Source organism: Nelusetta ayraudi, unplaced genomic scaffold, assembly GCF_046127955.1.
Source record: "Nelusetta ayraudi isolate G7.1 ecotype Tasmania unplaced genomic scaffold, CSIRO-AGI_Nayr_v1 ptg000073l, whole genome shotgun sequence".
Taxonomy (NCBI): Eukaryota; Metazoa; Chordata; class Actinopteri; order Tetraodontiformes; family Monacanthidae; genus Nelusetta; species Nelusetta ayraudi.
This window is the reverse complement of record NW_027466123.1, coordinates 647501-671255: the sequence shown is the minus strand read 5'-3', so window position 1 is coordinate 671255 and position 23755 is coordinate 647501. Positions and strand designations below refer to the sequence as shown.

Sequence of the window (23755 nt, the reverse complement as noted above, 5' to 3'; positions counted from 1 at the left end):
AAATAAGATGCAACGATTTAAAAGATGAGAGGCGGCGTGATATCGACATAAAGCAGAAGATTAAAACACATTCTTGTCAAAGCTCAAACTGAAAAGGCCATGATACAATCAATCAACGCACCACAGCAAGCATAAAAGATAAAGCGGGAAAATACAAGTTGCAGTGCGGCGCGGGACACCGACGACAGCTGTGAAATTAATTTAATAAAAGGCAGTAACGAATTACGAAAGTCTTCAGTCTGAATTTGAAGGAGCTGAGATCAGAAATGCATTTTTCGTCCTAAACCGTTCAGTGCTTTATAAACTAACGGCAATATTTGAATAAACATTAAAAAAAAATTAAATAAATAAATAAATAAATTATCTGACAAACGGTATTCATTCTGTGATACAGTATTCGGCCATCAAACATATTTAGTAAGTGACGGTAGACTGGATAAAGCTATTGTCTTTTTTTTTTCTTTCTTTCTTTTTCCATCGTTATAACCTAAGGATGGGTGTTGGCCGATCATCTGATGCGACTTTCCACAATGGTATTTGGTGATCAGTGCCAAAAATGCAGAGCAGAGCATAGATAGCTAGCTAGATAGATATAATAATAATTGAAAGAGAAATTGATAACTCCATTCAAGTTTTTTAAAACCCGCTGATTCCCGTACGGCATCAATCCACAATTTAAGCAGAAAATTACACAAACTTCTATATTTCATTTTTTTAGTAGTTTGCCATGTGAACTGATGACAAGCGAGGTGACTGCAATGGAAGAAATGAAGGCACGTCTTACCTTTTTGCGACAGCATCTTCTGCTATTCATTTTTCTGCCATTGTAAATTTAACGTATACGTTTAACTCAAGTCATTCCTAAACACACAACCGCTGCTACGCAAGCTATCAGCTTTACTGTAGGATACAAAGGTCAAACATCGTTGGACTCGCAAGAAAAACCTTCCAACCTGGAATTCCAGTGACGTGGTCGGTCTCGACTTAAGATTCAACGCTTTCCGAAGTGTCATGGAAAGACAAAGTCGTAAAGAACAAACAAACTGTTGTCCCACCAGCAGTGTCGCCGCGCCGCTTAGCTTTGCATCCGACGGCGTAATACGGTTGCATTTTCCATCATTCAACGCACGAGTCACAACGGTAATAAACACACGTTCAATATTAAAGTGCACAATTACACATGCTTTTATTTGCACAAGGACATCAGTCAAATTATGAGTGGAAAATTTTACATTCTTTTTAACAGCTATGAATCTTCTGAACTGTATTAATTATTAATCAGCGTTTCCCAAAAGTCAAATCTCAGATAATAAGAACATGAAAAAAAAAAAAAAATGTTTTGAAACGTTGCGTTTGCTGAAACACCACAATAAAAATTGCAGAGCACACACTGCGTAGTCGTCGAGCAATCGCCGCAAAACAACAAATATTAAAACATACTTGTTCATTCTGTCAAATGTTAACAGGCCCTTTTCATAACAGTCAGGAAAGTGAGAGGCTTCCCTACCCTCTTTTTTTAAGACACTGCCGAGTTAGAGCACCATGCAAAAGTGCATTCCGCCAAATGCAAATCGCCACAATTGGAGAATAAATGACAACAATACATCCAGCAGGGGGTGGGCAAAAAAAACAAACAAACAAACAAAAAAAACAAGTGGCACTTACACAACTGGCACAATATTAAGACTATAATGGCTGAAGGAGAAAACAGCAGCAGGGTTGCACTGTAATGGCTTTTGAAGCTATAAAACAATCATTTAAAAAGGCTGCATAGATATGTTTGTGTATATGTGTATATGTGTATATATATATATATATATATATGTGTGTGTGTGTGTATGTACATATATATAAATATATGTACATATATATATGGACCCCTGAAGTAAACATGGAGAGACTGTGTTTACCGTTTCCGTCCAATTTTCTTGGTAGGTTTTAAAAAATATCGACTTGGAAAAGATCCAATTTAAAATTTTAAGCGAGACATCAAAGAATCAAAGAGAGAGAGAGAAAACGTATTGTTGTCATTCACTGATATGGACACTCCGACAGATTAGAGAGATGGCTTTGTTAGCTGCCTCAAATTTTCCCCCAGGAAAAAAACACGACACCACGTGATAACACTGCTTTCCAATGATGCCGAGGGGGGGGGTGTCAATAGGAAAAGGGATCTCTGACGTTTCAAACGAGCTCCGGCACTTGTGTTCCATGAAGTCTCAAGCAGCACAGTCTATTGGCACGTGGTGTAAAATCGTAGCAGTAGCGGAATCACGACAATTGAACCCTTTGACAAGTCATGACTAATGAAGGCAAAGTCTGCAACGTCAGGGTGTGGCGACACTTTAGATGAGGGAACAGTTCACCATTATTCTTACCATATGAAAAAAAGAACTACGAGCTAACTACTTAACAACTGTTAAGCAGGGTTAGGATTAATTAGTAGTTTATAACGACTAATAAAGAGCCAACGCGCTCACAATTTGCATGCTAATTAATGGTTAGTTGATGGTGAACTCGTGAATGTTCCCCTCGTCTAAAGTGTCAGAGGGTGTGTTTGTGTTCAGTAAACTTGAGATGATACGAAAATGTGGTCCTCAGGACGCGTCAGCGAGGGGGCGCCGACGCCGCGGAGTCGGCGGGTGGCGCGTCGCCCCGCGGCGGCCTCAGAGCCGTGGCGTTGAAGAAGCCCGTCACCTGGCCGGGGACCTCAGCCAGGACACTCTGAGCGAGAGCCTCCGGGGGACCCTGCGCAGAGGAACAGACACAGAGAGGGGCCGTGTTGGTCCCAAAGTTAGACCGGCCGGTAAAAGTGAATCCAAACGCAATATAACTTTTATTGTATTGCCTTGAGCTCGCCTTTTTGTTACTTTCTTCTGACCACGACTCATACTCGGGCCTTCATCTGGGTCAGAATGTTCTTCAGGACAGGGCCCTGATTGAGTACTTTTTCCTCTTCAAATATTTATCCATCGCGTACCATTGCCGCTGTCTCACTCGAAGCCTCGTTTAACATCTTATAACGTATGTATCGTGTAATCTGTTGAAGTCGTAATACCGCACAGTATATCAAGTGCCGACGCAAAGGTGTTCGATTACGCTCGAAAATTGTTCACTGTCCTCTCGCGAAACGAGAGGACAGTGAGCGTGAGCGTGAGCCGGTTTGCGCCGGTGCGTCGGTCGGTGTGCCGTGATCGACACTATGGTTCCGCGGATATTCGCGGTACGATTCTACAGCCAAAAGTGCCCAGCAACAAAGGCTGTCTCAATTCAGGGTCTGCATCCTTCGAAGCCTGCATTGGAAGGCCAGTTGCGTCACAGAACTGAAGGCTTGTCCCAATTCCCGAAAATCCGAATGACGCTCTAAATGCGCCCTCGGAATGCGGCCTACTTTTAGCCGATTCGAAGGATGCACCACTACTATCCTTCGCGTCCTTCTGTATCCCAGGATGCTTTGCGTGCTGCTGCAAAGCATCCTGGGATCCTGGGAAGTCGGCTGAAATTAGCGGCATGTACTGGCAAAGACACCACGTATAAATTTAAGTATTGAAATTTCACATAAAATATTCAGTATTTAACGTAGAGTTTTTACTTATGATCATCCAACGCCATCGTTGGATGGCCAACCAATGGTTAGCTTGATGCTATGAAAACGTCACTTCCGGGGTTGGCCAGCAGGAGGGACCAGCGGTGACGCAACCAGGAAATACGCCGAAGGCTCGACCGTCCCGTGTGGTTACCGGGGAGGCGGGTTTGGGTTCGTCCTTCTCGGCCGGGTCCTTTGAAGGACCCGCCTTCCGACGGAGGACGCTTCCTTCGAAGGGATAGGATACAAACGGACCTGCAGACTCTTATTATGGAAGCTTCAAAAGTCACTCTGCACTGAGCTAACTACCGAGTCAGAAGTTGGGAGGGAGCAGGGTGTGAGAGATCAGTGGGGGTCATGTAGGGGGAAAAGAAATTCCTACATTTCTAGGAAGGACTGAGATCGCCGGGGGGCTTCAGTTCAAATAAATTGAAGAAGGAGGCCACTTGGTCAGGCAACTCTGCCAGAACGCTTTGGGAGAGGGCCACGGTGCCTGCCTGAAATTAGATGCGCAGACATTTCACAGTCCGTTACTTGAGTTACCCTCAAGGAAGCCCGGGGAGAAGTGCAAAAAATCCCGGTAGGAGAGTGCGGTGCGCTCGCAAGGCAGACTTACGTTTTGGAACTGCCTGAACGGGACAAACTGCACGATGTCCCTGGCGGCCGCTTCACCCGTGGCGGAGCGCAAAATCCCGTCGTCGCCGTCCAGGAACTCCATGGCGCTGAAGTCGGCACCGCCCACCCCCACGATGATGACGGACATGGGCAGGCGGGAGGCGTTGACGATGGCGGCCCGTGTCTGGTCCATGTCGGTGATCACGCCGTCGGTGATGATGAGCAGCACAAAGTAGTCCTGGAACAGCGGGCGTGAGAATGAATTGAGTTTTTCAATAGAAGGCCGGCGACCGTTCGTCGTTCAAGACGCTCACAGAGGCGGTTTGCTGCTGAAGGGCCTGATGGCCGAATTGGGCCACGTGGTTGATGATGGGGGAGAAGTTGGTGGGGCCGTAGAGCTTCACCGCGGGCAGACACTGTTGGTAGGCGTGGACCACACCCTCAATCCCTGAAAGAGAAAATATTTCGACATTTTGTGGAAGAATCTGCGAAATCAAGCGGTTTCATTTTAAAATTTGCAAGCGCTCTTTCACTCCCCCTCCCTCTCCCGAGCTTGCCAGCGAACTACAGTGGCCCTGCGCACCCAAACCTGGATACCTCGTCCACCGTCTTCTCCTTCGTTGGTTTATTGAGGAGGCCAGCGTTCACCCCAAATACCAAACGTGCTGTTGCTACCAAAAGACTTATTGTACTGCCAGTATACACTTTTACTGAAGTATTTATGGGCAGTATATTAAGCTTTGACCAATATAAACACCAAATATTACACACTGGACGTTTGGTGTGTTTCAAATTGCTCGGAAATCAAAAAACGGCTGGCGCCTCTACTCTACTCCAGTACAATCATCGCTCGTTCTTTACACTGCATTCATAACACAGTGTATTATGAATACATAATACATAATACATGAAAATGGTAACTGGTCCCGTCCGACTTTTAAGGGTAGCATCTGCGATCGTAACATGTGGGATATGCCGAGGACCATCACAGCCATGAGCCCTGAAGTCTGACGCCTTTTAATTGTTAAAAAACCCAAACATTTCATAACTAAAACAGAAAATGTACGGTTCAACGATCTTCTCGCGATGACGAGAGGCAGTGAAATGAATTCCTTGGCGGGAAATATTTTACCTTCACAAAATGGATTTGACGGATTGAAGTTGATGGGAAATTCGTGGGAGACCTGCGAACACAAAAAACGACTTAATCTTGGATGCGCCTGACATGGCAGGGTGTCACTAGAGAGCTGGACATTAGCTCTCAAATGACACGGGGGGGGGAGTCACCTGCATCGTTGGAGGGATTTGGGCTCCAAATCCAAACGCAGGGAACTTTTTATCACTGCGGGAAGACAAAAACTGAAGTGAAACGGCTGTCCAAAGAAGATTCTCGACACGTTAAAAGAATCTATCTATCTATCTATCTATCTATCCATCTATCTATCCATCTATCCATCCATCCATTAAATGTATCTATAATTTCTATCTAATATCTAAAATATTGCTGTTGGTTTATAAAGCACTGAACGGCGTAGGACCAAAAAGTCCTTGTACCTGTCATAGTCCTGGATGACATTACCAACGGCCCAGATGGCAGCCAGGTATTCATTATAGCCCTGAGGGTTGATGTAGTGCAGGGAGGAGGGGGTCCTGGGATCCCCGTTGGAGCTGGTAAAATCAATAGCAATCTGCGGGAGCGTGACACTTGTTTATACGTTTTGCATCAAACTGCAGTTTTCCCATTCGCAACGTTACTTACGGTGAAGTTAATCTGACAGCCGCCCATGATGTAATCCAGGAACGTGTACTCCTTCACGATCTGAAGAATACAGTGCGACGGGCACAGAGAGTCGCCCCCAACCGTGAACTCAAAGGCTATGAAATGAGGCACACGTGGTATTTGAACGGCACTTTAACCCACAGTACCTGGCACTTCTTCACTATGATCACGCCAGAGTTCTTGTATCCCCTCTTCTTTGCCTTCTTCTTGCTGTTGACGCACTCAAACTCGGCCTGGGGAAGGGCAGAGCCACAGTCACGCAATCCACCGGCACTCTGTGCGCGCCGTTTGAACGCGTTTGCGAGCGCTCGGCCTTACCGCGTACGTCTGCGAGCCCTGCTGGACCTGGGCGAGCGTGGTCTGGAAGGATCCGATCAGCTCGTGGGATCCGCTGTTGTTGTAGTCGTGACAGTCCACCTGGAGGAAAAATAAAAATATCACGTGGTCAGCGGAGACATTGAGCAAACTGATAAATATTTCAATATTTATAAAACCCAAAATCTGAAGAAATGTCCTCACGTTAAAAACACACACACACACACACACACACACACACACACTGGTTTGTTCTCACTGAATCATCAGCCGGAGCGTCTGATAATTACACTTATGGTGCTGTAAGCACAAACCAACAGGCAGATCGATGGCACAGCATTGAACTCCACACGTAGTACAGACGGTGACGCCATAGTTTGTCTACAGGGTGAACAGCTACCAAAGCTTATGGACAACTGCACACGGGGATCCGTCTTAACGGAAAACGGGGACAATTTCAGGGAAACGATGACTTATTTCCTGCAAGCACTTGAGTACTTTTTTATGATAAGGATTGAAAAAAAAAACAAAACACAGTATGAATTAAAGCTGCAAGCAGCGTTTGCGGGTCAAATTCGTCAAATTCAACTCAAATGAAGACCACCGATTGTTTTTCATCGTTGGCCAACGCTGCCCTGTGTCTTCGCCCCAACACAAATTCCTTTAAGACGGACGGTTTCCAGCGCGATGATGGCCTGACATGTCACACAGCCCAACTCTCTCGGCGAACAGAGCGCCCAGAGCAAGGACAGCAAACTCACTTGAGCTGCCGAGTGGAAAGCGTCGCTTCCTGAGCAGTGAGCTTCGGCGGGGTCAGAGGGTGGAAGCAAATAAAGTCACGCGGACACTCAGTATTCGATCATTCAGTCATTCAAAGGTGTAAATCATGGGCGAGGTTTCCTCCATGGCTTTAAATGTGCCAGTGGTTCCGCATCACAGAGTGAAAATCGCCCTTAAAACATTGTGCGATTTAAAGTGTGTAACCATTGAATCAGGTGGTTACATTTTAGATCGCAGCGTCCTTCACTCTCCCTCTCCCCCTCCTGAGCTTGCCAAGTGAGCTACGGTGGCCCTGCGCACCCAAACTGGACACCTCGTCCACCTTTTTTTTTTTTTTCTTCGTTGGATTATTTGAGGACGCCAGCGTTCACCCTAAATACCAAACGAACTGTCAGGCAAGCTGGATTGTCCACACCAGGCTCCCGGTGCAAGATGGCAACTGGGAGCAAGACCCTTATTGATCTCTGGATATTCTTGTATATATGAGAACCGTTCTAAGAGTATTAAAGGCAAATTACTTTTATTGTACTGTGAGTACACATTTTTATTAATGTATTTTTTGGCAGTCTATTCATTTTTTTTTTTTTATCAATATAAGAATTATAAATCAAGTCAAATCTTAAAGTTTTGTGTTATTAATGGCACACTTCTAAAATGAATCCGTATATTTGGTAACAATGTGCTCGGTCACTCGGTCATTCAGTATAATAGGCGCAACAGCAAATGAGGCGTGTGCGTGTGTGAGTGCGTGTGTGTGTGTGTGTGTGTGTGTGTGTACCTTTATAAGGTTCTCCACGTCGCCTCCACACAGCAACTGTATCGGGATTCGGAAAGGTTTCCACGTGGGGTTCAGGTTGTTTTTAATGACCTGCAGCAGAGCAGCAGAGCAGCAGAGCTCCGTCAGTAACACAAAGCTGACCCGACTCGTGGTCCCACCGCCTCGCTCGTCCACAACTTTGAACCGCCCGCCCGCAGAGAGACCGTCCGCACCTCCGTCCTGTGAGCCATTTGCCATTGGGTTCCCGTGTGTTTGTAGAATTCCAGGAATGGGTCGGATTTGCCGAAGAAATCCTGCAGGGGGAGCGGGAGAGTGCGTTTTGGAGGACGACCTCAATAACAGGGTTTATTCCGTTCCTCGAGCCACGCCGGCTTGCGGAAAAGGACCACAGAGCCGAGCTGACATATTGCCGAAGCCGCAGCGGGCGCGAGACAGAATTGGCGCTTACGTCACTCACTGCCGCGGGAACAGTCATGCTAGGTGTTTTTTCTTCTCTACGTGAAGTTTTTTTTAAGAATAAGAATAAGACTACGAATGAGAATGCCTTTATTCATCCCACATTGGGCAAATTTGGACTAAATAGATAAAAAAATATATCTGTAAATTATTCACATATCTAAATAAGTGTTTAAAAAGTGTTTATTTATAAATAAGTGTTTTACTGCACCTGTATTGAAATGTTGTAGAATAATAACAATAGAATAATAGCGGCTCTTCCCCCTCCACACTGGCTGTCTCTGACAGCTTCAATGAACAACTGTGACTTTTACCTTTTTGTCCAGTTTGCGAGCAGCAACTTCAAATTCCACCACCCGATTGTCAGTCCTTTCTTCCGCACATAACTGTCAAAACAACAACAACAACAACAACAAAAAAAAAAATAGAGCATTAATAAGTTTTTTTTAAGTGTGAAGCGTAGTTTGCAGATATGAGGGCCGGTTTACGGTCAATTAAGGTTCAAATGTTTTCACTGAACCGTTCTACGGGTAGGAAAACCAAATTACTATTATTGTACTGCGATCAGTGTTGGCGAGTAATCTATTACCAAGTAATCCGCGACTGTAATTAAACTACTTTTTCAATCAAATGGAGTAATGTAACGAGATTGCTGTGGCAAAACTGGTAATTACATCATAAATACTTTATCAAAAAAAACGTTCGAAATATTATGCAAGCTAAAAATGTCTCATTGTCCACAAAATGTCTGAAATTTAGAAAAACGTCAAAAGTTTTAACAGTATAGGCAAAAGGCGCCGGCGCTGTACATGAGTTCAGAGAGCAAACATTCATTCATTCGGGTTAAGAGGACGGAGGTCTCTTAAGTTCATTCCAAAGCACTGAGCAACTGTTACTTTATCTTATTAGTAACTGAAGAGATTAGTAATAAGTAATGGATTACTTATGAAACAAAGTAGTGAAAGGAGTAATTACATTACTTTTTAAGGAGTACTCAGTCATCAGTGGTTGGATTACTTTTATGGAGTAATCCCAACAACACTGATTATCATATTGATATGTAAAAATATATACCGGTATATATATTTTATTTCTTTAGTTCTTATAATTCACTCTTTGCACTTGTCTTAATTATTCGCTTTGCGCTGCATGCGCTGCTTTCACTGTGCAAATTTCCCCAGTGTGGGACAAACAGAGAGGCCTTCTACTTCTTCTTCTGCTGGGTGCAACTCACAGTGATGGTTCCTTTTCCCGCAGGTCTCTTATCCCTCTTGACCAGCGGCTTCGTGAGCTGCTTCGAGGAGACGATCTGAACACAAGCAAAAATTACAAAGAGTGTTTTACTCACAGTTTGGAGAGAAAAAAATTATCACTTTATTCAGAATTTTCCACCTGCTGCTCTGCCCCGAGAGACGACCCACCTGTCCCAACGTGCACTCCAGCTCCCCCAGGAAGTCGGCGTCTTGCACACTGCAGTCGGCGCTGTCGATGTCGTAGAGCTCGAAGCGCAGCTTCTGCACCATCTCAAAGTAGTAGTCGATGACAAACGTCTTGGAAAACTTGGGGTTGAGGCAGTTCATGATCTTCTCGGTCCGGCCAATCTGTCAGATACGAGAGGGCAAAATCAGGGCCGATTTCGAGACCGAGTACTGTTGAATATTCTACAATTACACACGTGTAGATAACAAAGAGATTTAGAAGTTTCCTGTTTTTTGGTAGTCTTACCTCGCACCAGTGTGGCCCTCTGCTGCTCATGTCCATGCTAAGCACACACATGGGATCGGACTTGGAGAACACGTCCATGTCGAGCAGGTTGTCGCAGGAGACGCTAATGGCGACTTTGGTCACGCAGGTGCCGGCCCCCGGCCCCTGGGCTCCGAAGTTTGCCATCCCGGCTTCTAGTGGACCAACACGGTAGCAACTGCCTGAGAAAGGGGGAAGAAGAAAGCAATGCAAACACAACCAAACTTAACACTTGGGCTGGCTGACTTCAGCAGGGTTGAGCAATGCCGTGTAAAAGCACAGCGTTTCTCAACTGGTCGGTTGGGACCCAAAAGCAGAGCTGTTTTGATTGGGTTGCGGCCTCCTAGGCATTTTTTTTTAAGGGATTTTAACTATATATTTAAACTATATATTTTTTTTTAACTTTAAATTTTAAACAAATGTTGTCGTAGCTACCTGTTAAAGTATATTTGATGATATATATATATATATATATATATATATATATGTGTATATATATACATATGTATATATACACATATATATATGTGTATATATATACACATATATATATATGTGTATATATATACACACACACACACATATATATATATGTGTATATACACACACACACACACACATATACACACACACACACATATATATATATATGCATGCATGTGTACGGAAGCGTATTGCATTCACTCGGCAAATAAAAAAAATATCTCTTTTTTGTTTTTCAGTGTAATTATTTCTGTTTTTCGTGCTAACTTTTTTCTGCCCTGTTTTTGAAAAAAAAAAAAAAAAAAAAAACAGAAATAATTACACTGAAAAACAGAGATATTTTTTTTATTTGCCAAGTGAATGCAATACGCTTCCGTACATGTGTGTGTTTACAGAGAGAATGTTGGACATTTATTTTGCAAAACACAACTCCATTCAACAACTTCAATAACGTGTTAACTACACATGATAGAAAGAGGGGCTGGCGTTTTCATTTTTGTGTAATAAATTTAAGCGCCGTGGAATTCATTTGGGTCGCGACTTCGTGACGAGGAAGAAAATGCCGGTTTCTGACACGCCACACCAGTTGAGAAGCACTGCTTTAGCACGACATTCTGAGCCACAGTCAAAGTTATATTAAATGTTTCAAATACATTCAACTTTCTCTTGAGTCGTCCTGAAAATGCATGACAAATCCCCATCGAGCACAAAATCCATCCAGTAAACTTTAATTTCCGCTTCCATTACATCACAAGTAAAACACCCCCGGAATAAAGACATAAAATAAAAATATAAACATTAAACAAGGAGTGAGTGTAAAGTTGTTGTTTTTTTCCTCCCCCAATTACGAAAACCTCCAGGATTTGTTGCCACAGTGCAATGCGTCGCCATAACACAAGTCGTAAATAAGTTGAGCCAAGGGAAGTGAAGGCGACCCAACCCACATTGATCATATTTTCTGGGTGGAACTACCTCGGACTGAGCAATGTTTTGGTGGGGGGGGGGGGCTGGAACTTTTTTAGTAAGGACTTTATTCACATACCTCTCGCTGGACGAGGAACTAATTCGAGCCGCTACATGTTGATGGTTGACGTAATAGAAACAGAACGCCAAATAAAATAGCGGCTTTGAATAAAAACACAAAGGCAACGCACTTCGGAGTAAAATAAACCCCAAAAAAAACAACAACCCTCCGAGCTTCCGTTTGTTGCGCTATTTTGTTTTGTTACTTTACAGATTATTACGAAACCCCGGCACTCGAGCTATACACGAGAGGGTGTCGCTCTGGCCGAGTTGACGCCCCGTTTTCACTGTCAGCTAACCCGAGTCACGTGACGGCGTCCAACTTTTCCACCGTATAACTAAGCACGCCAATTAATTAACGTTATTAGTAATGGGGGAAATGGTGCTCCGAAGAGTTCGTTTCGAGCCGTAACCTGTTGAATGAATAGTTGGCGACATACCCGCTCTCGCCTCCGAGTCTCCCCCCAGCTGCTGCTTACGGCTGCTGAGCTGGGCTGCGCTGCGCTAGGTTGCACCGATCCACGGCAGTTTAGCGCAGCCACGGTGGGGGGGCGGTAACCTCACATTCCGCTGACTAGCACGAGGCGTTCAGGGTACGTGGGGAAAGTAGAAACGCGCGAGTTTCCCGACGTGGGGTAATACGGTTTTTTTTTTTTTTGTTTTTTTGTGACCTCAGCTTTGACAAGATGAGTGCGAATTTCCACTGTGACATCTTTGCAGATTCCCCACGATTTCCGCCTTTTTTTTTTTTTTTTTTTTCTTTTAGATGCGAAATCAACGACGCACCACTATGCGAACAGCCCCATCCAGACAGACGCATGGGGCGGGGCTTTCTACTGCTGCGTGTCCTCTTATCGTATGTAATAAATTATATTAATACATTACTGAATCGGAGCATGCGCCGATTGAAGCAATGCACGCCACATCACAAGATGAATCGTGTCCTGTGTTTTCTAAGGGATGGGGGGGCAGTGCAATAAACGAGATTTTTCTTACGCCCCTGTGTTTTCTAACAACGCGTGGCAATAGCCAGCCAATTAACTAAGAAACAAACAAACAAACAAACAAAGAGTCTTGCGTTGCCTTTAGAGCCGGACATAGGATACTTGGGACGTCATCACACCGCTCGGTTATCGCTAGCTCTTCCCCCGCCGGACATTGGCTCTTAACCTTTGTGGACAGGCGTGGACCAAACTGTTTGTGTTCCATCCCCGCCAACATTTTGAAGATCCAAAGCATCGGTTTTTGAACGAAGCTAAATGTGTGCACTTTAGCCTCAAACAGAGGGCTAAATAAGATGCTTTCAGGCCATCTTTTATGGCGGGTGTTTACTTTTCTTTATTGATAATCTCTGATCGCCTGACAATGGCTGTCGATGTAGGTGACACACACACACACACACACACACACACACACACACACACTCTCACTCTCTCTCACACACACACACACACACACACACACACACACACACACACACACACACACACACACGTTCAACGTTGCTATGTTTCAATGGCATTCACAAATTGGTGATTATGATTTTAGAATAACAAGTAGAATAACACAAAGCGTGACCACACTCACAAATGCAACACACAGCGCGGGCGGATTAAGAACCTGCTCAAAGCCTCGAGTGGAAACGACACACAGGAAATACCGCAGACACGCGGGGTTTGAGTGTATTCCGACTGCACTCGAGGGGCCACTCGTCGTTTAGTAAAACATTGACTGCGGCCAGGCTTGTGCAGGAGGGTTGTACCCTTCCTCTGGAGACAGCTGGGACAGACCCCAGCAGCACCCCCACGTGGTGGGTGACCCTCGGTGCAGGAGAAGCGGGTGTAGAAAAACTGAACGAATGAGTAAACGCAGTCAAACCTGTTTAAAACTACGACTAAAATATATTCACGTGAGGTTATTGTGTCGTTTCGAACTGTTATTTCTCGCCCCACAAACTCATCCAACTCATACAAGTGACACAGTGTAACGTAACGCATCAACCGAAAGTGAGCTCCTTGGCTTTTGATTTCCGCCAATCAGATTTCCACAAACGCAGGGGGAAGGCCCCCACCCCTCTTCCTCCTCCCGCAGCATTTGGGTTCATCCCGTCGACCTTGCTACAGCGGGCGGGAGCCGCTGAACACATTGGGGGGTTTCAGGTTGTAGGAATTGAAGAAGGAGGCCACCTGATCGGGCAGCTCGGCCAGGACACTCTGCGCCAGGGCCACGCTGCTTCCCTGCAACAAGGAGAGACGCTTTAAAGCTGTGAAAGCTGTTAAACAGTCAACGAGAACGGCAAAAGAAAGCTTATTATTTGCATCCGTATCTGAACACTGCCCGAATAAAATATAACGAGCGCGGCTTAGTGCCATTAAAAGGTTCCGGTGGTGAAGTAACCAGTGAGCCTAGTTGGAATGTTTCATATTGGGAATGTTTCATCATCATCATCATCATCATCATCATCATCATCATCATCATTTTAAAACGACTTACTTGGAACTCTCTGAAGGGCACAAACTGGACGATGTCCCTGGAGGCCACGTCGCCCTGGGGCGAGCGCAGCAGTTTGTCGTCGCTGTCCAGGAACTCCATGGCGCCGAAGTCGGCCCCGCCCACGCCCACGATGATGATGGACATGGGCAGGCGGGACGCCGCCACGATGGCACTGCACGTCTGATCAATGTCCGTGATCACTCCGTCCGTGATGATGAGCAGCACATAGTATTGCTGCAGATGATATAGCGTATCTTAGAATCACTGCAGGACATCTGGAGACTATCATGACAATAAAGGTGAATTAAGCAGGCGAAAGAAAGGTTACCATTACGATATTAAACATATATTAAAAATTAAAATACGCTGTCTAATATTTGGAGATTTTGAAAAAGAAACAGCGGCATCAAGTGGTTACATTTTAGATTGCAGCGTCTTGCGCTCTCTCTCCCCCCTCTCGAGCGTGCCAGTGAACTACAGTGGCCTGCGCACCTAAAACCTGGATGCCTCATCCACCTTCTTCTTCTTTGTTGGTTTATTTGAGGACGACAGTGTTCACCCTAAATACCAAACGCGCTGTCAGGCAGCTGGATTGTCCACACCAGGCTTCCTTAGAAATATGGTGGCGCCAGATGGCAGCTAACTGCCCATATTGCTCTATGTATATTCTTATATATATGAGAATTGTTCTAAGGGCAGGAAAACCAAATTACTTTCATTGTACTGTGAGTATGCACTTCATTAACGTATTTATGGGCAGTAAATTAAGTTTTTACAAATATAAAAATAAGAAATTGAGCCAAATATTACACACTGGACCTTTAATATCTATTAGAGCTAAGAGAAATCCCCAAAATTCCAATTCCTTTCCTGTGATTTTTTCAATCAAAACCTGGGCATTTTCACTCTTCTGGCTACGTACCGAGGCCATGTTCTGCCTGAGCGCCTGCTGGGCGAAGCAGGACGCGTGCCTGATGATGGGGGAGAAGTTGGTGGGTCCCCAGAGCTTGAGCTGAGGCAAACACTCCTGGTAGGCTCGCACCACTCCCTCGATGCCTGGGAGCCAGGCAGCAGCAGCAGCAGCAGGAGCAGTGGGAGAAGGGGAAGCAGCAGCAGCAGCATTTGTCAACAACTACAGTCAAGGATTTCTTAAATCACCCAATGATTCCCGGGCCCACCGCTGCCTCAGGGGATGGGTCAAATGTATAGGGACAATTTTCAATTTCAAATTTCGCCAGTCACTGGGACTTTAACTTTAACTTTAGATAATCTGACTTACCGTCACAGAAGGGGTTGGATGGGTTGAAGTTAATAGGAAACTCATGGGACACCTGTAAAGCGTCGCAAATAATATCAAGGCAAAATGTGATTGAAATTCAGAAGGACGAAAGAACAAAAGCAACGGAAGTTCAATTTCATTGTGTTGAAAGTTCACGCCGGCCAACCAAAAGTAGACCTTATTTTTTAGTCTTAATTCCAAATGGAGGACTATTACAAAATAAAGATTACCTAAAATTAAAAAAGTTGTGATTGAGATTGCAGGCAGAAATAGTAAATTGGGATTTGTTTGAAGAGTTTGCAAAAAAAAAAAAAAAGGAAATGCGTTTACAGCCACCAGAATATATTATGTGTTACCAAGTGATTTAAATTGTCTATTTAGTTAAATAAGAAATAGTTCCTGGTGGTGGTTCTTAGTTTTTCACAATCAACACGCTCTGTTTTCAGTGCAGGTAGGATAAAACGACTCCTGCAACTATGTGATCCTTTGGATTTCATTTTACCTGCCAGAGAGGTGGGACCTGGGCTCCAAAACCAAAGACAGGAAACTTCTTGTTGCTGTGCGTGAAGACAAGAGACAAGAGATAAGATGTGTAAACACACAGTATAGACCAGGGGTGGGCAAACCTTTGGCCCCGAGGGTCAAAATGGGTTCTAAAATGTGACAGAGGGCAGCCGGAGCAGGAGCGGATGGATGGAGTGTTTTGGTGACTCACCTCATAGGAGGAAAAAAAAAAAATCATCAGATCAGTAGCAAAAAAATGTGCTTTTTTTGCCAATTAAAAATTAACCAAAGCAAATTTGCAACAAAATCTGTGTCTTTGGTGCCTCACAGTATTTCGCTCTTTATTGAAATGACTCTTCAAAGACTGAAAAAAAAAGTATCGGCAGGTACGTATTAAAAAGCTCAACGGGCCGCATATGGCCCCCGGGCCATAGTTTGCCCACGTCTGCTCTAGAGGCTTTCATGTCGTGTGAAGTTAAATTCAATCAAATATGATCTGGAAAACCTGAGAGAGAGCGAAAAGACACGAAGGCTTAACAAGTTTACCTGTCGTAGTCCTGGATGACGTTCCCCACCGCCCAGATGGCCGTCAGGTACTCGTTGTAGCCTTCGGGGTTGATGTAGTGGAGGGACTGGGGCGAGCTGGGATCGCCGTTGGAGCCGGTGAAATCGATGGCAATCTGGCGCGTCAAGGATGAGGGTTAAGACACGGGAGAGTGAGTGAGCAAGCGCGTGGAAATGGGAGTTTGTACTGCGTTTCAAAATGACACGGAGGGCGGAAACGACATCATGAAAATGATTTGGCTTCTTGCGACAACTAAAGGTCCAGCGTGTAGAATTTGGCCTGATTTATGATTTTTATATTGGTGAAAGCTTAACATACTGGGCCATAAATACATTAACAAAAGTGTTTACTCACAGTACAAAAAAAATCCATCTGGTTTTCCTGTTCTTGGAACAGTTCTCATATATATAGAAGAATATCCAATATCAATAAAGGTGTTGCTATTTCTAAGGAAGCCTGGTGTGGACAATCCATAAACCAATGAAAAAGAAGAGGAAGGTGGACAAGGTATCCAGGTTTTAGGTGCGCAGGCCACCGTAGTTTACTGGCAGGCTTGGGAGGGGGAGTGTGAGAGTGAGAGAGCGCTACAATCTAAAATGTAACCACTTGATGTTGCTGTTTTTTCTTTAAAATCTCCAAATATTACACAATGGACCCTTAATGTATGTTGGACTAGAAAAATCTAGAAAATTAAGATCACAAAAATTATGATTGCGTGTACAACTCCATTAAAACAAACCGATGATCTGTAAACATCCCAAAAATACAAATTGGACAAAAAAAAAAAAAATCAGACACAATATCTTGTGTAAGAAGTATTGCGACTTACAGTGAAGTTGAGTTGACATCCACCCATGATGTAATCAAGAAAGGTGAACTCCTTCAGGATCTACAAGTATCAGTGTCAGAACAAGGTATACAACAACAATAAGTACTAGTTGGGGGGGGGGGGAGGTGGGGTAGTAGTTATAAAATATACCAAAATTTGGTCAAAAAGGGGAGGAATTACTATGTGAACTGAAATATGTTCTAATGCAATTCAAAGCCGCTACCTGGCATTGTTTAATGCAGATGACTCCGGAATTTTTGTAGTTTTTCTTCTTCTTCTTTCGTGGATGAACACAGTGGAACTCAGTCTGAGAATGGCATCGAAAGATTGAAAAAGATTTTATTTGTCACGTTACGTTGCGTGCATGGCAGTGGAATGTTGGTGTGGCAAAACCCGACGTGTTCGTGCAACGCAAGGAATAAATGAAGTGTAAAAAAGAGAATTTTTAAAAAGTGGCAAGTGGCAGTTAAATATACGTTTTTACAAATATACAAAAATACAAAGTTACAATTTAAAAAGATTTCTTTGAAAAGTGGCAAGTATTGATAAGGGTGTCAATAATAATATCAATAATATCAATAATAACAGTTACCACTGTTACCACTGTTACCACTAACAGGAGGAGGAGGAAAATATATATATATATATATATATATATATATATATACATATATATATGTATATATATATATATATATATATATATATATACATATATGTATGTATATATATATATATATATATATATATATATATATATATATATACATACATATATATATATATATATATATATATATACATAATATCAATAATAACAGTAGTTATGATTACATCAGTTAAATAATAATAACAGTGGTAGTGGTAATAATAATAATACTAGTTCAATAGTGCAGCATAATATACACTATTGCACTAATTAGTTACATGACTTTAAAAAGCAATATATCTATTATATAATATAATATAAAAATCTGTTTAATCTAACACACATATAAATGGATAGATGATAGATAGATAGATAGATAGATAAATAGATAGATAGATAGATAGATAGATAGATAGATATAAAATATAATATAACATAGTACAGTATAGCAGCTACATATGAATTCACATGATTGTGAGTATTATGGTGTGATTGCGAGTGGTGAGATAAAAAAAAAAAAACAAACACAAGGTCCCATGTGATTTTTAACGTCTAACACAGACACACACACACACACACACACACACACACGCGCGCTTCTCACCGGGGAGAAGAAGGTTCCTGGTTGCATCTCAGCGAGCGTGGCTTCGAAGCTCCCAATGAGGTCATGGGAGCCGTTGACGTGGTGGTCGTAGCACTCCACCTGCACATCAACGGAAACGATGACTACAATGCGTCGCGTCGACCTTGTCGTACAATTCCCCGGAAACACTTGAGAAAGATGCGTACGAGTTCCGTGGCTTCTTCTACCTGTCACTGGCGCGTTACAAGCTCTCGCTATCCGTTACAATCCGATCAATTCGGTGAAAAGAACACAGCAAAAACAAACAAACAAACACAACAACTGAGTAGTTTGCACACCTTCGGGCGATGACGTGCACGCACACAACACATCCGGCGGTGTCACAATCAGCACCCTAGGGTTTGAGCTTGGCAGCGGGGCAAACATGTAGGTGGGGGGACGGGGGAGGGAGGAACAAATATGCATTTAGTAAGTGAGTCGTTAGTGTGTTACAGGAGCACGATTAATAAAGCTGATCGGGAAATGGAAAAAGAAAGAAGAAAAAAAAGACAAAGCAGGCACAAAGCGGAAGGAAGGGGGTGGCTTGAACGGGCAGCCGAGGTACTTTAAACAAGGTTGCCTTGATCTGGCCCTCGACGTCTCCGCCGCAGAGGGAGCGCAGAGGGACGCGGAAGGGCTTCCAAATGGGGTTCAGGTTGTTCTTCACCACCTGCGGGTCAAGAGTTGTTCGTAAGCGAGGCGCAAGTGACGATCCGAAAAGTGGACGACGACGACGTCGCTTCGAAAGAAAAAGACGGGAAGAAATGAAGCGCACCTCTGTCCTGTGAGCCAGCCTGAAGCCCGTCTCTGTCTTCCTGTAGAGCTCCAGGAAGGGGTCGGACCACCACAGGAACTGCAAGGTCAGCGATAAAAAAAACAACAACTGTCAATCAAGTTTGTGATCATTATCATTGTTGCCACGTCAAATGAAATGTCTTCAAAGCAGCGTTTTATTATCACGCGACAACACTGCTACCTTTTTGTCCAGCCTGCGCGCAGACACCTCAAATTTGGCCACTCGTGTGTCTGTTATTTCTTCGGCGTAAATCTATTAAAAATAAGAAGAAGGAAGAGCGGGGGGGGGGGGGGGGAGGAGAAGAAGAAGGAGGAAGAGGAGGAGGAGGAGGAGGAGGAGAAGAAGAAGGAGGAGGAGGAGGAAGAGGAGGAGGAGGAAAAGAAGAAGAAGGAGGAGAAGGAGAAGGAGGAGGAGGAGGAGAAGGAGGAAAAGAAGAAGGAGGAGGAGAAGGAGAAGAAGAAGGAGGAGGAGGAGGAGAAGGAGAAGAAGGAAAAGAAGGAGGAGGAGAAGGAGAAGGAGGAAGAAGAAGGGAGGAGGAAAAGAAGAAGAAGGAGGAGAAGGAGAAGGAGGAGGAGGAGGAGAAGGAGGAAAAGAAGAAGGAGGAGGAGAAGGAGAAGAAGAAGGAGGAGGAGGAGGAGAAGGAGAAGGAGAAGGAGGAGAAGGAGGAGAAGAAGGAAAAGAAGAAGGAAAAGGAGGAGGAGAAGAAGAAGGAGAAGAAGAAGGAGGAGGAAGAGGAGGAGGAAGAGGAGGAAGAAGAAGAAGGAAAAGAAGGAGGAGAAGGAGAAGGAGGAGAAGAGGAAGAAGGAAAAGAAGAAGGAGGAGGAGGAGGAGAAGAAGAAGGAGGAGGAGGAGGGGGAGGAGGAGGAGGAGGAGAAGGAGGAGGAGGATGAGAAGAAGAAGGAGAGAAGAAGAAGAAGAAGAAGAGAGGAATACAAAGTGGAAGTACAGAAACAGGTGTCAATCGTGGGAGCTTAACCAACCAGTTTGAAAGCAGTTAGTTAATGATCGGCCTTAATATCAAAGCCTGAAGGCGGCTGAATCGGCCTGGTCCACCCTGGGTGGCAGAAGATTTACCCCAAACTCATTTTAAATTTCCATTGGAATGGGTTTCACTTTTGCAAACGTTCTCTATGGGCTCTTCACTAAGCATGCAGGGCACGTGAAACATATTGGACATTTGGAATGAATTACGCTTAGGACAATGGATATCACCAGAACCCCGGACCCTGACCTCCGCGCTTTGAATGAATCCGCCACGAGAGTTGCACTCACTGTGATGGTGCCGTGACCTGCCGGCCTCTGATCCTTCAGTAACAGAGACCGAGTCATCTGTCTGCTGGAGACAATCTGGTCGCACGGGCCAGGTCCCCCCCGCCCCGATGTGATTACAAAAGAGAAGGAACGAGAGAGAGAGAGAGAGAGAGAGAGAGAGAGAGAGCGAAAGGTGAGCGGTAACTGTCACAGTCGTACCCACCGACCTAAAAAAAAAATAAATAAAAAGCTGCGGACGGGGGAGCTCACCTGACCGAGCGTGCACTCCAGCTCCCCGAGGAAGTCGTCGTCTTCCAGGCTGTGCGAGTCGTTGTCGATGTCGTGCACGCAAAACTTGAGCCTCTGCACCATCTCAAAGTAGTAGTCGAGCACAAACGTCTTGGAGAACTTGGGATTCAGACAGTTGAGGATCATCTCTGTGCGGCCAAACTGCTTCCAAAAACAGGACAAATATTCACTCATTCCTTCATTTTCCATACCCGCTCCTTCCCAAGCTCAGGGTCCCGGGGGTCTGCTGGAGCCTATCCCAGCTGCCATAGGGCGAAGGCATATATATATATATATATACACACATATATATGTATGTATATATATATATACGTATATATATATATATATATATACATATATATATATATATATATATATATATATATATATATATATATATATATATATATATATACATATATATGTGTGTGTGTGTGTGTATATATATGGAATATATATATACACACACACGTATATGTACATATATATACTGTATATATATACAGTAAACATATATATGCATACATATACATACAGTATAGATATAAAGGGTGTCAGGAAGTTCATCATCATCAGATCACAGGAGATATATATATATATATATGTACACACACATAAATATACATACAAATACATACATATTTATATACATATATACGTATATATGTACAGTATATACATATATGTGTGCGTATATACATGTACACACACACACATATATACACATATGCATATATACACATTCTGTATATAGATACATAGGTGTGGTTTCAGATGATGTTCATCACCAGATCATAGAATCGTATCATAGAAAAACACTATTGACCACTGTCTTTCTTGGAGGCCAGTGTCTGAAAGGACAACCAAGTATGAAATGGTATCGAAAATACGCCGCATTTCATTGGTTGAATAAAGAAAATTACAAAATGCTATTTCAACGTAAAAAAATAAATCCGCTTCAGTGTCATGAAGAATTGAAGAAGAGATTCACATCCTGTATTCTTGTCTAAAGCGGGGCATCAGAAGACTGTGGGGTGCTTTCGGACCAACAAAACACACTTTAAAGGGCTTTAAATGTAGGAAAAGTGCCGATACAGACCTCGTACCAGTGGGAGCCTGTGTTCAGGTACAAGGCACACAGAGGGTCCGATTTGGAGAAGACGTCCATGTCCATGAGGTTCTCGCAGGAGATGGTCAGCTCCACCTTGGTGGCAAAATTTGTGGCCCCTGGTCCTAGTCCTGGTCCTGGTCCTGGTCCTGGACCTGGACCTGGACCTGGACCTGGAGCGCCCCAGGAGGCCATGGCAGCCCTTCACACGACAAATGCGGGGGACTTGGAAACACACGTTGCGCCTGTTGTCGCAATATGGAGACGGCAGTTGAATACTAATTTATGAGGGGAAACATGGGGGAAAACACGCGACAGAAAACGTAAAGAATCTGTGCGTCACAAAGGCTAAAAGTGATTTTCAACTTCACCTCAACAGAGTTTGGGTTTAAACGGCGAACCCACTGCCAGTGAAGTGGGTGTGGCAATGCACCAAAAACTGTCGCTGTCTCCTTTATTGGTTAAAAAAAAGCGAAAGATAAAAAAAAATGAAGCACGACAATCTGATAAACTTCTTTAAAAATGTGGAACCGTCAGTCGGTGCGTACCTCTGGTCCGAAGCTTGTGGTCCGAAATGTTTATCTGACAAGAACAGCTGAACCCAGATGGGTGGAGCCTACACTGGGCCGACCCCACCAACAGGCTACCAACAGCTTGCTAATGTCACTTGAGCTGTTTGACTTGTCCCATTAGTTTTATCATGCCAAACAAATTAACAGAGCGAGTCGTGGCCAGAATGGTGTTATTTATATTATTTGTATTTTTATTCAATAACTTATCAAAGTTACTGAAAGAAGTGCTCAGCGGATTCATCGGAGTAAAGTCACAGCGGAACACCTGCGACGGTATCCAAGTTTCATGCCGACCACTTTAAGGGGGAACACCAGCTCACTCCAAGGTGCATTCAAGAGCGAGTTTGAATGCGTGTTTTAATGCTGTTGGGATTTTTATTTTGTTTTATTTTTGTTAAACATACTGCGACTATAATTGTACAGCATGGTCGTGCTTTTGCTTTTCGCTTGTAATCACGCCATGCTAGAATTCTTACTGCTTATGTTCAGTCTGAACAATCACAAAGAGGAAGTCGGGGAAAAGTATATATGTATGAACATGAAAATGGAAACAATCCATCCAACTTTTGTCAACCCTTGTTTTCCCGCACCTAAATCTAGACTCGCAGGGGGAAAGTGATTTAGGGAAGTATTTCCAAGTTACAACATTGTAGTTCAGGGCTGCTTCACGCATCATATTTATTCAAAAACGTCGTGTGCATGCGCGCTCTTGAACGTCTCCCTGCTTGTAGCCTGGCGGACGCCCCCAAAAGTTGTCGATACTGTGTTTGTCGTTCATAAAAGTGATCGCCGGCTGTTTGGACTTTGACACAATGGCTGGGATCGCTCTGACACGCTGTGCGAGCAGGACTCTGCTGTCGGGATGCGCTGCCAAAACGGCCAGAATCCGAGGGACGAGTCGTTGCTATGGGACATATTTTCGACGGACTGCTGCTACTGCTGCTGCTGTGACTGTAAATAATAATAATAATAATAATAATAATAATAATAATAATAATAATAATAATAATAATAATAATAATAATAATAATAATAATAATAATAATAATAATAATAATAATAATAATAATAATAATAATAATAATGGACTACTCCGACTATTGGCCCCGTTTACGGACGCACGGTCCGAGTCGTGTGGCTACGCATTAATATCGCCGTGAGTTACGTTGATCGTTGATGCAGAAGGACGTTGAATTAGATTGAGGTGAAAGGTCGACGCAGCTTTGGGGAGCTCAGC

General features: G+C 43.8%; 3 protein-coding genes across 4 annotated transcripts in view; 1 reads left to right on the top strand and 2 right to left on the bottom strand.

Annotated features, from left to right (window-relative positions):
* Window positions 1-1167: 1167 nt before the first annotated feature.
* Window positions 1168-12099, bottom strand: LOC142899528 (copine-3-like). Of its 2 annotated transcripts, XM_076043152.1 has the most exons (17): window positions 12000-12099; window positions 10036-10235; window positions 9732-9911; window positions 9545-9619; window positions 8625-8696; window positions 8067-8147; window positions 7855-7944; window positions 6300-6398; window positions 6128-6214; window positions 5961-6020; window positions 5756-5889; window positions 5489-5543; window positions 5334-5385; window positions 4516-4649; window positions 4203-4439; window positions 3969-4083; window positions 2610-2748 (listed from the first exon to the last, which is right to left on the bottom strand). In XM_076043152.1, the coding sequence occupies exons 2-16, from the start codon at window positions 10198-10200 to the stop codon at window positions 3973-3975; spliced, it is 1632 nt and encodes a 543-aa protein (XP_075899267.1). In that variant the 5' UTR covers window positions 10201-10235; window positions 12000-12099; the 3' UTR covers window positions 2610-2748; window positions 3969-3972. The 2 variants fall into 2 exon arrangements, with proteins under 2 accessions (XP_075899266.1, XP_075899267.1); XM_076043151.1 differs by lacking the exon at window positions 3969-4083 and having other exon boundaries at window positions 1168-2748.
* A 773-nt stretch (window positions 12100-12872) lies between these two features.
* LOC142899527 (copine-3-like) lies at window positions 12873-22398 on the bottom strand. The gene is made up of 16 exons (XM_076043150.1): window positions 22318-22398; window positions 21938-22191; window positions 20818-20997; window positions 20569-20643; window positions 19477-19548; window positions 19276-19353; window positions 19066-19170; window positions 18483-18581; window positions 17453-17536; window positions 17230-17289; window positions 16382-16515; window positions 15834-15888; window positions 15332-15383; window positions 14975-15108; window positions 14053-14286; window positions 12873-13796 (listed from the first exon to the last, which is right to left on the bottom strand). The coding sequence occupies exons 2-16, from the start codon at window positions 22139-22141 to the stop codon at window positions 13677-13679; spliced, it is 1686 nt and encodes a 561-aa protein (XP_075899265.1). The 5' UTR covers window positions 22142-22191; window positions 22318-22398; the 3' UTR covers window positions 12873-13676.
* Window positions 22399-23244: 846 nt separating this feature from the next.
* Window positions 23245-23755, top strand: part of rmdn1 (regulator of microtubule dynamics 1) — a 5086-nt gene continuing 4575 nt past the window's right edge. The window contains exon 1 of the mRNA XM_076043159.1: window positions 23245-23471. Coding sequence (XP_075899274.1) covers window positions 23331-23471 — 141 coding nt within the window. The 5' untranslated portion in view covers window positions 23245-23330. The remainder of the gene's footprint in view (window positions 23472-23755) is intronic.

Bases quoted from the DNA above. Each gene is read 5' to 3' on its own strand.
- LOC142899528 (XM_076043151.1), bottom strand. From the start codon at position 10,200: ATGGCAAACTTCGGAGCCCAGGGGCCGGGGGCCGGCACCTGCGTGACC. The intron at 6,399-7,854 runs GTACACACACAC...TTTTTCCTCCAG, and splicing joins ACGTGGAGAACCTTATAAAG to GTGGACTGTCACGACTACAA. The intron at 4,440-4,515 runs GTGAGCGTCTTG...CCGCTGTTCCAG, and splicing joins TTCAGCAGCAAACCGCCTCT to GACTACTTTGTGCTGCTCAT.
- LOC142899527 (XM_076043150.1), bottom strand. From the start codon at position 22,141: ATGGCCTCCTGGGGCGCTCCAGGTCCAGGTCCAGGTCCAGGTCCAGGA. The intron at 20,998-21,937 runs GTCTGTATCGGC...TTTTGGAAGCAG, and splicing joins CAGGCTCCCACTGGTACGAG to TTTGGCCGCACAGAGATGAT. The intron at 17,537-18,482 runs GTGAGAAGCGCG...TGCCATTCTCAG, and splicing joins CAGGAACCTTCTTCTCCCCG to ACTGAGTTCCACTGTGTTCA.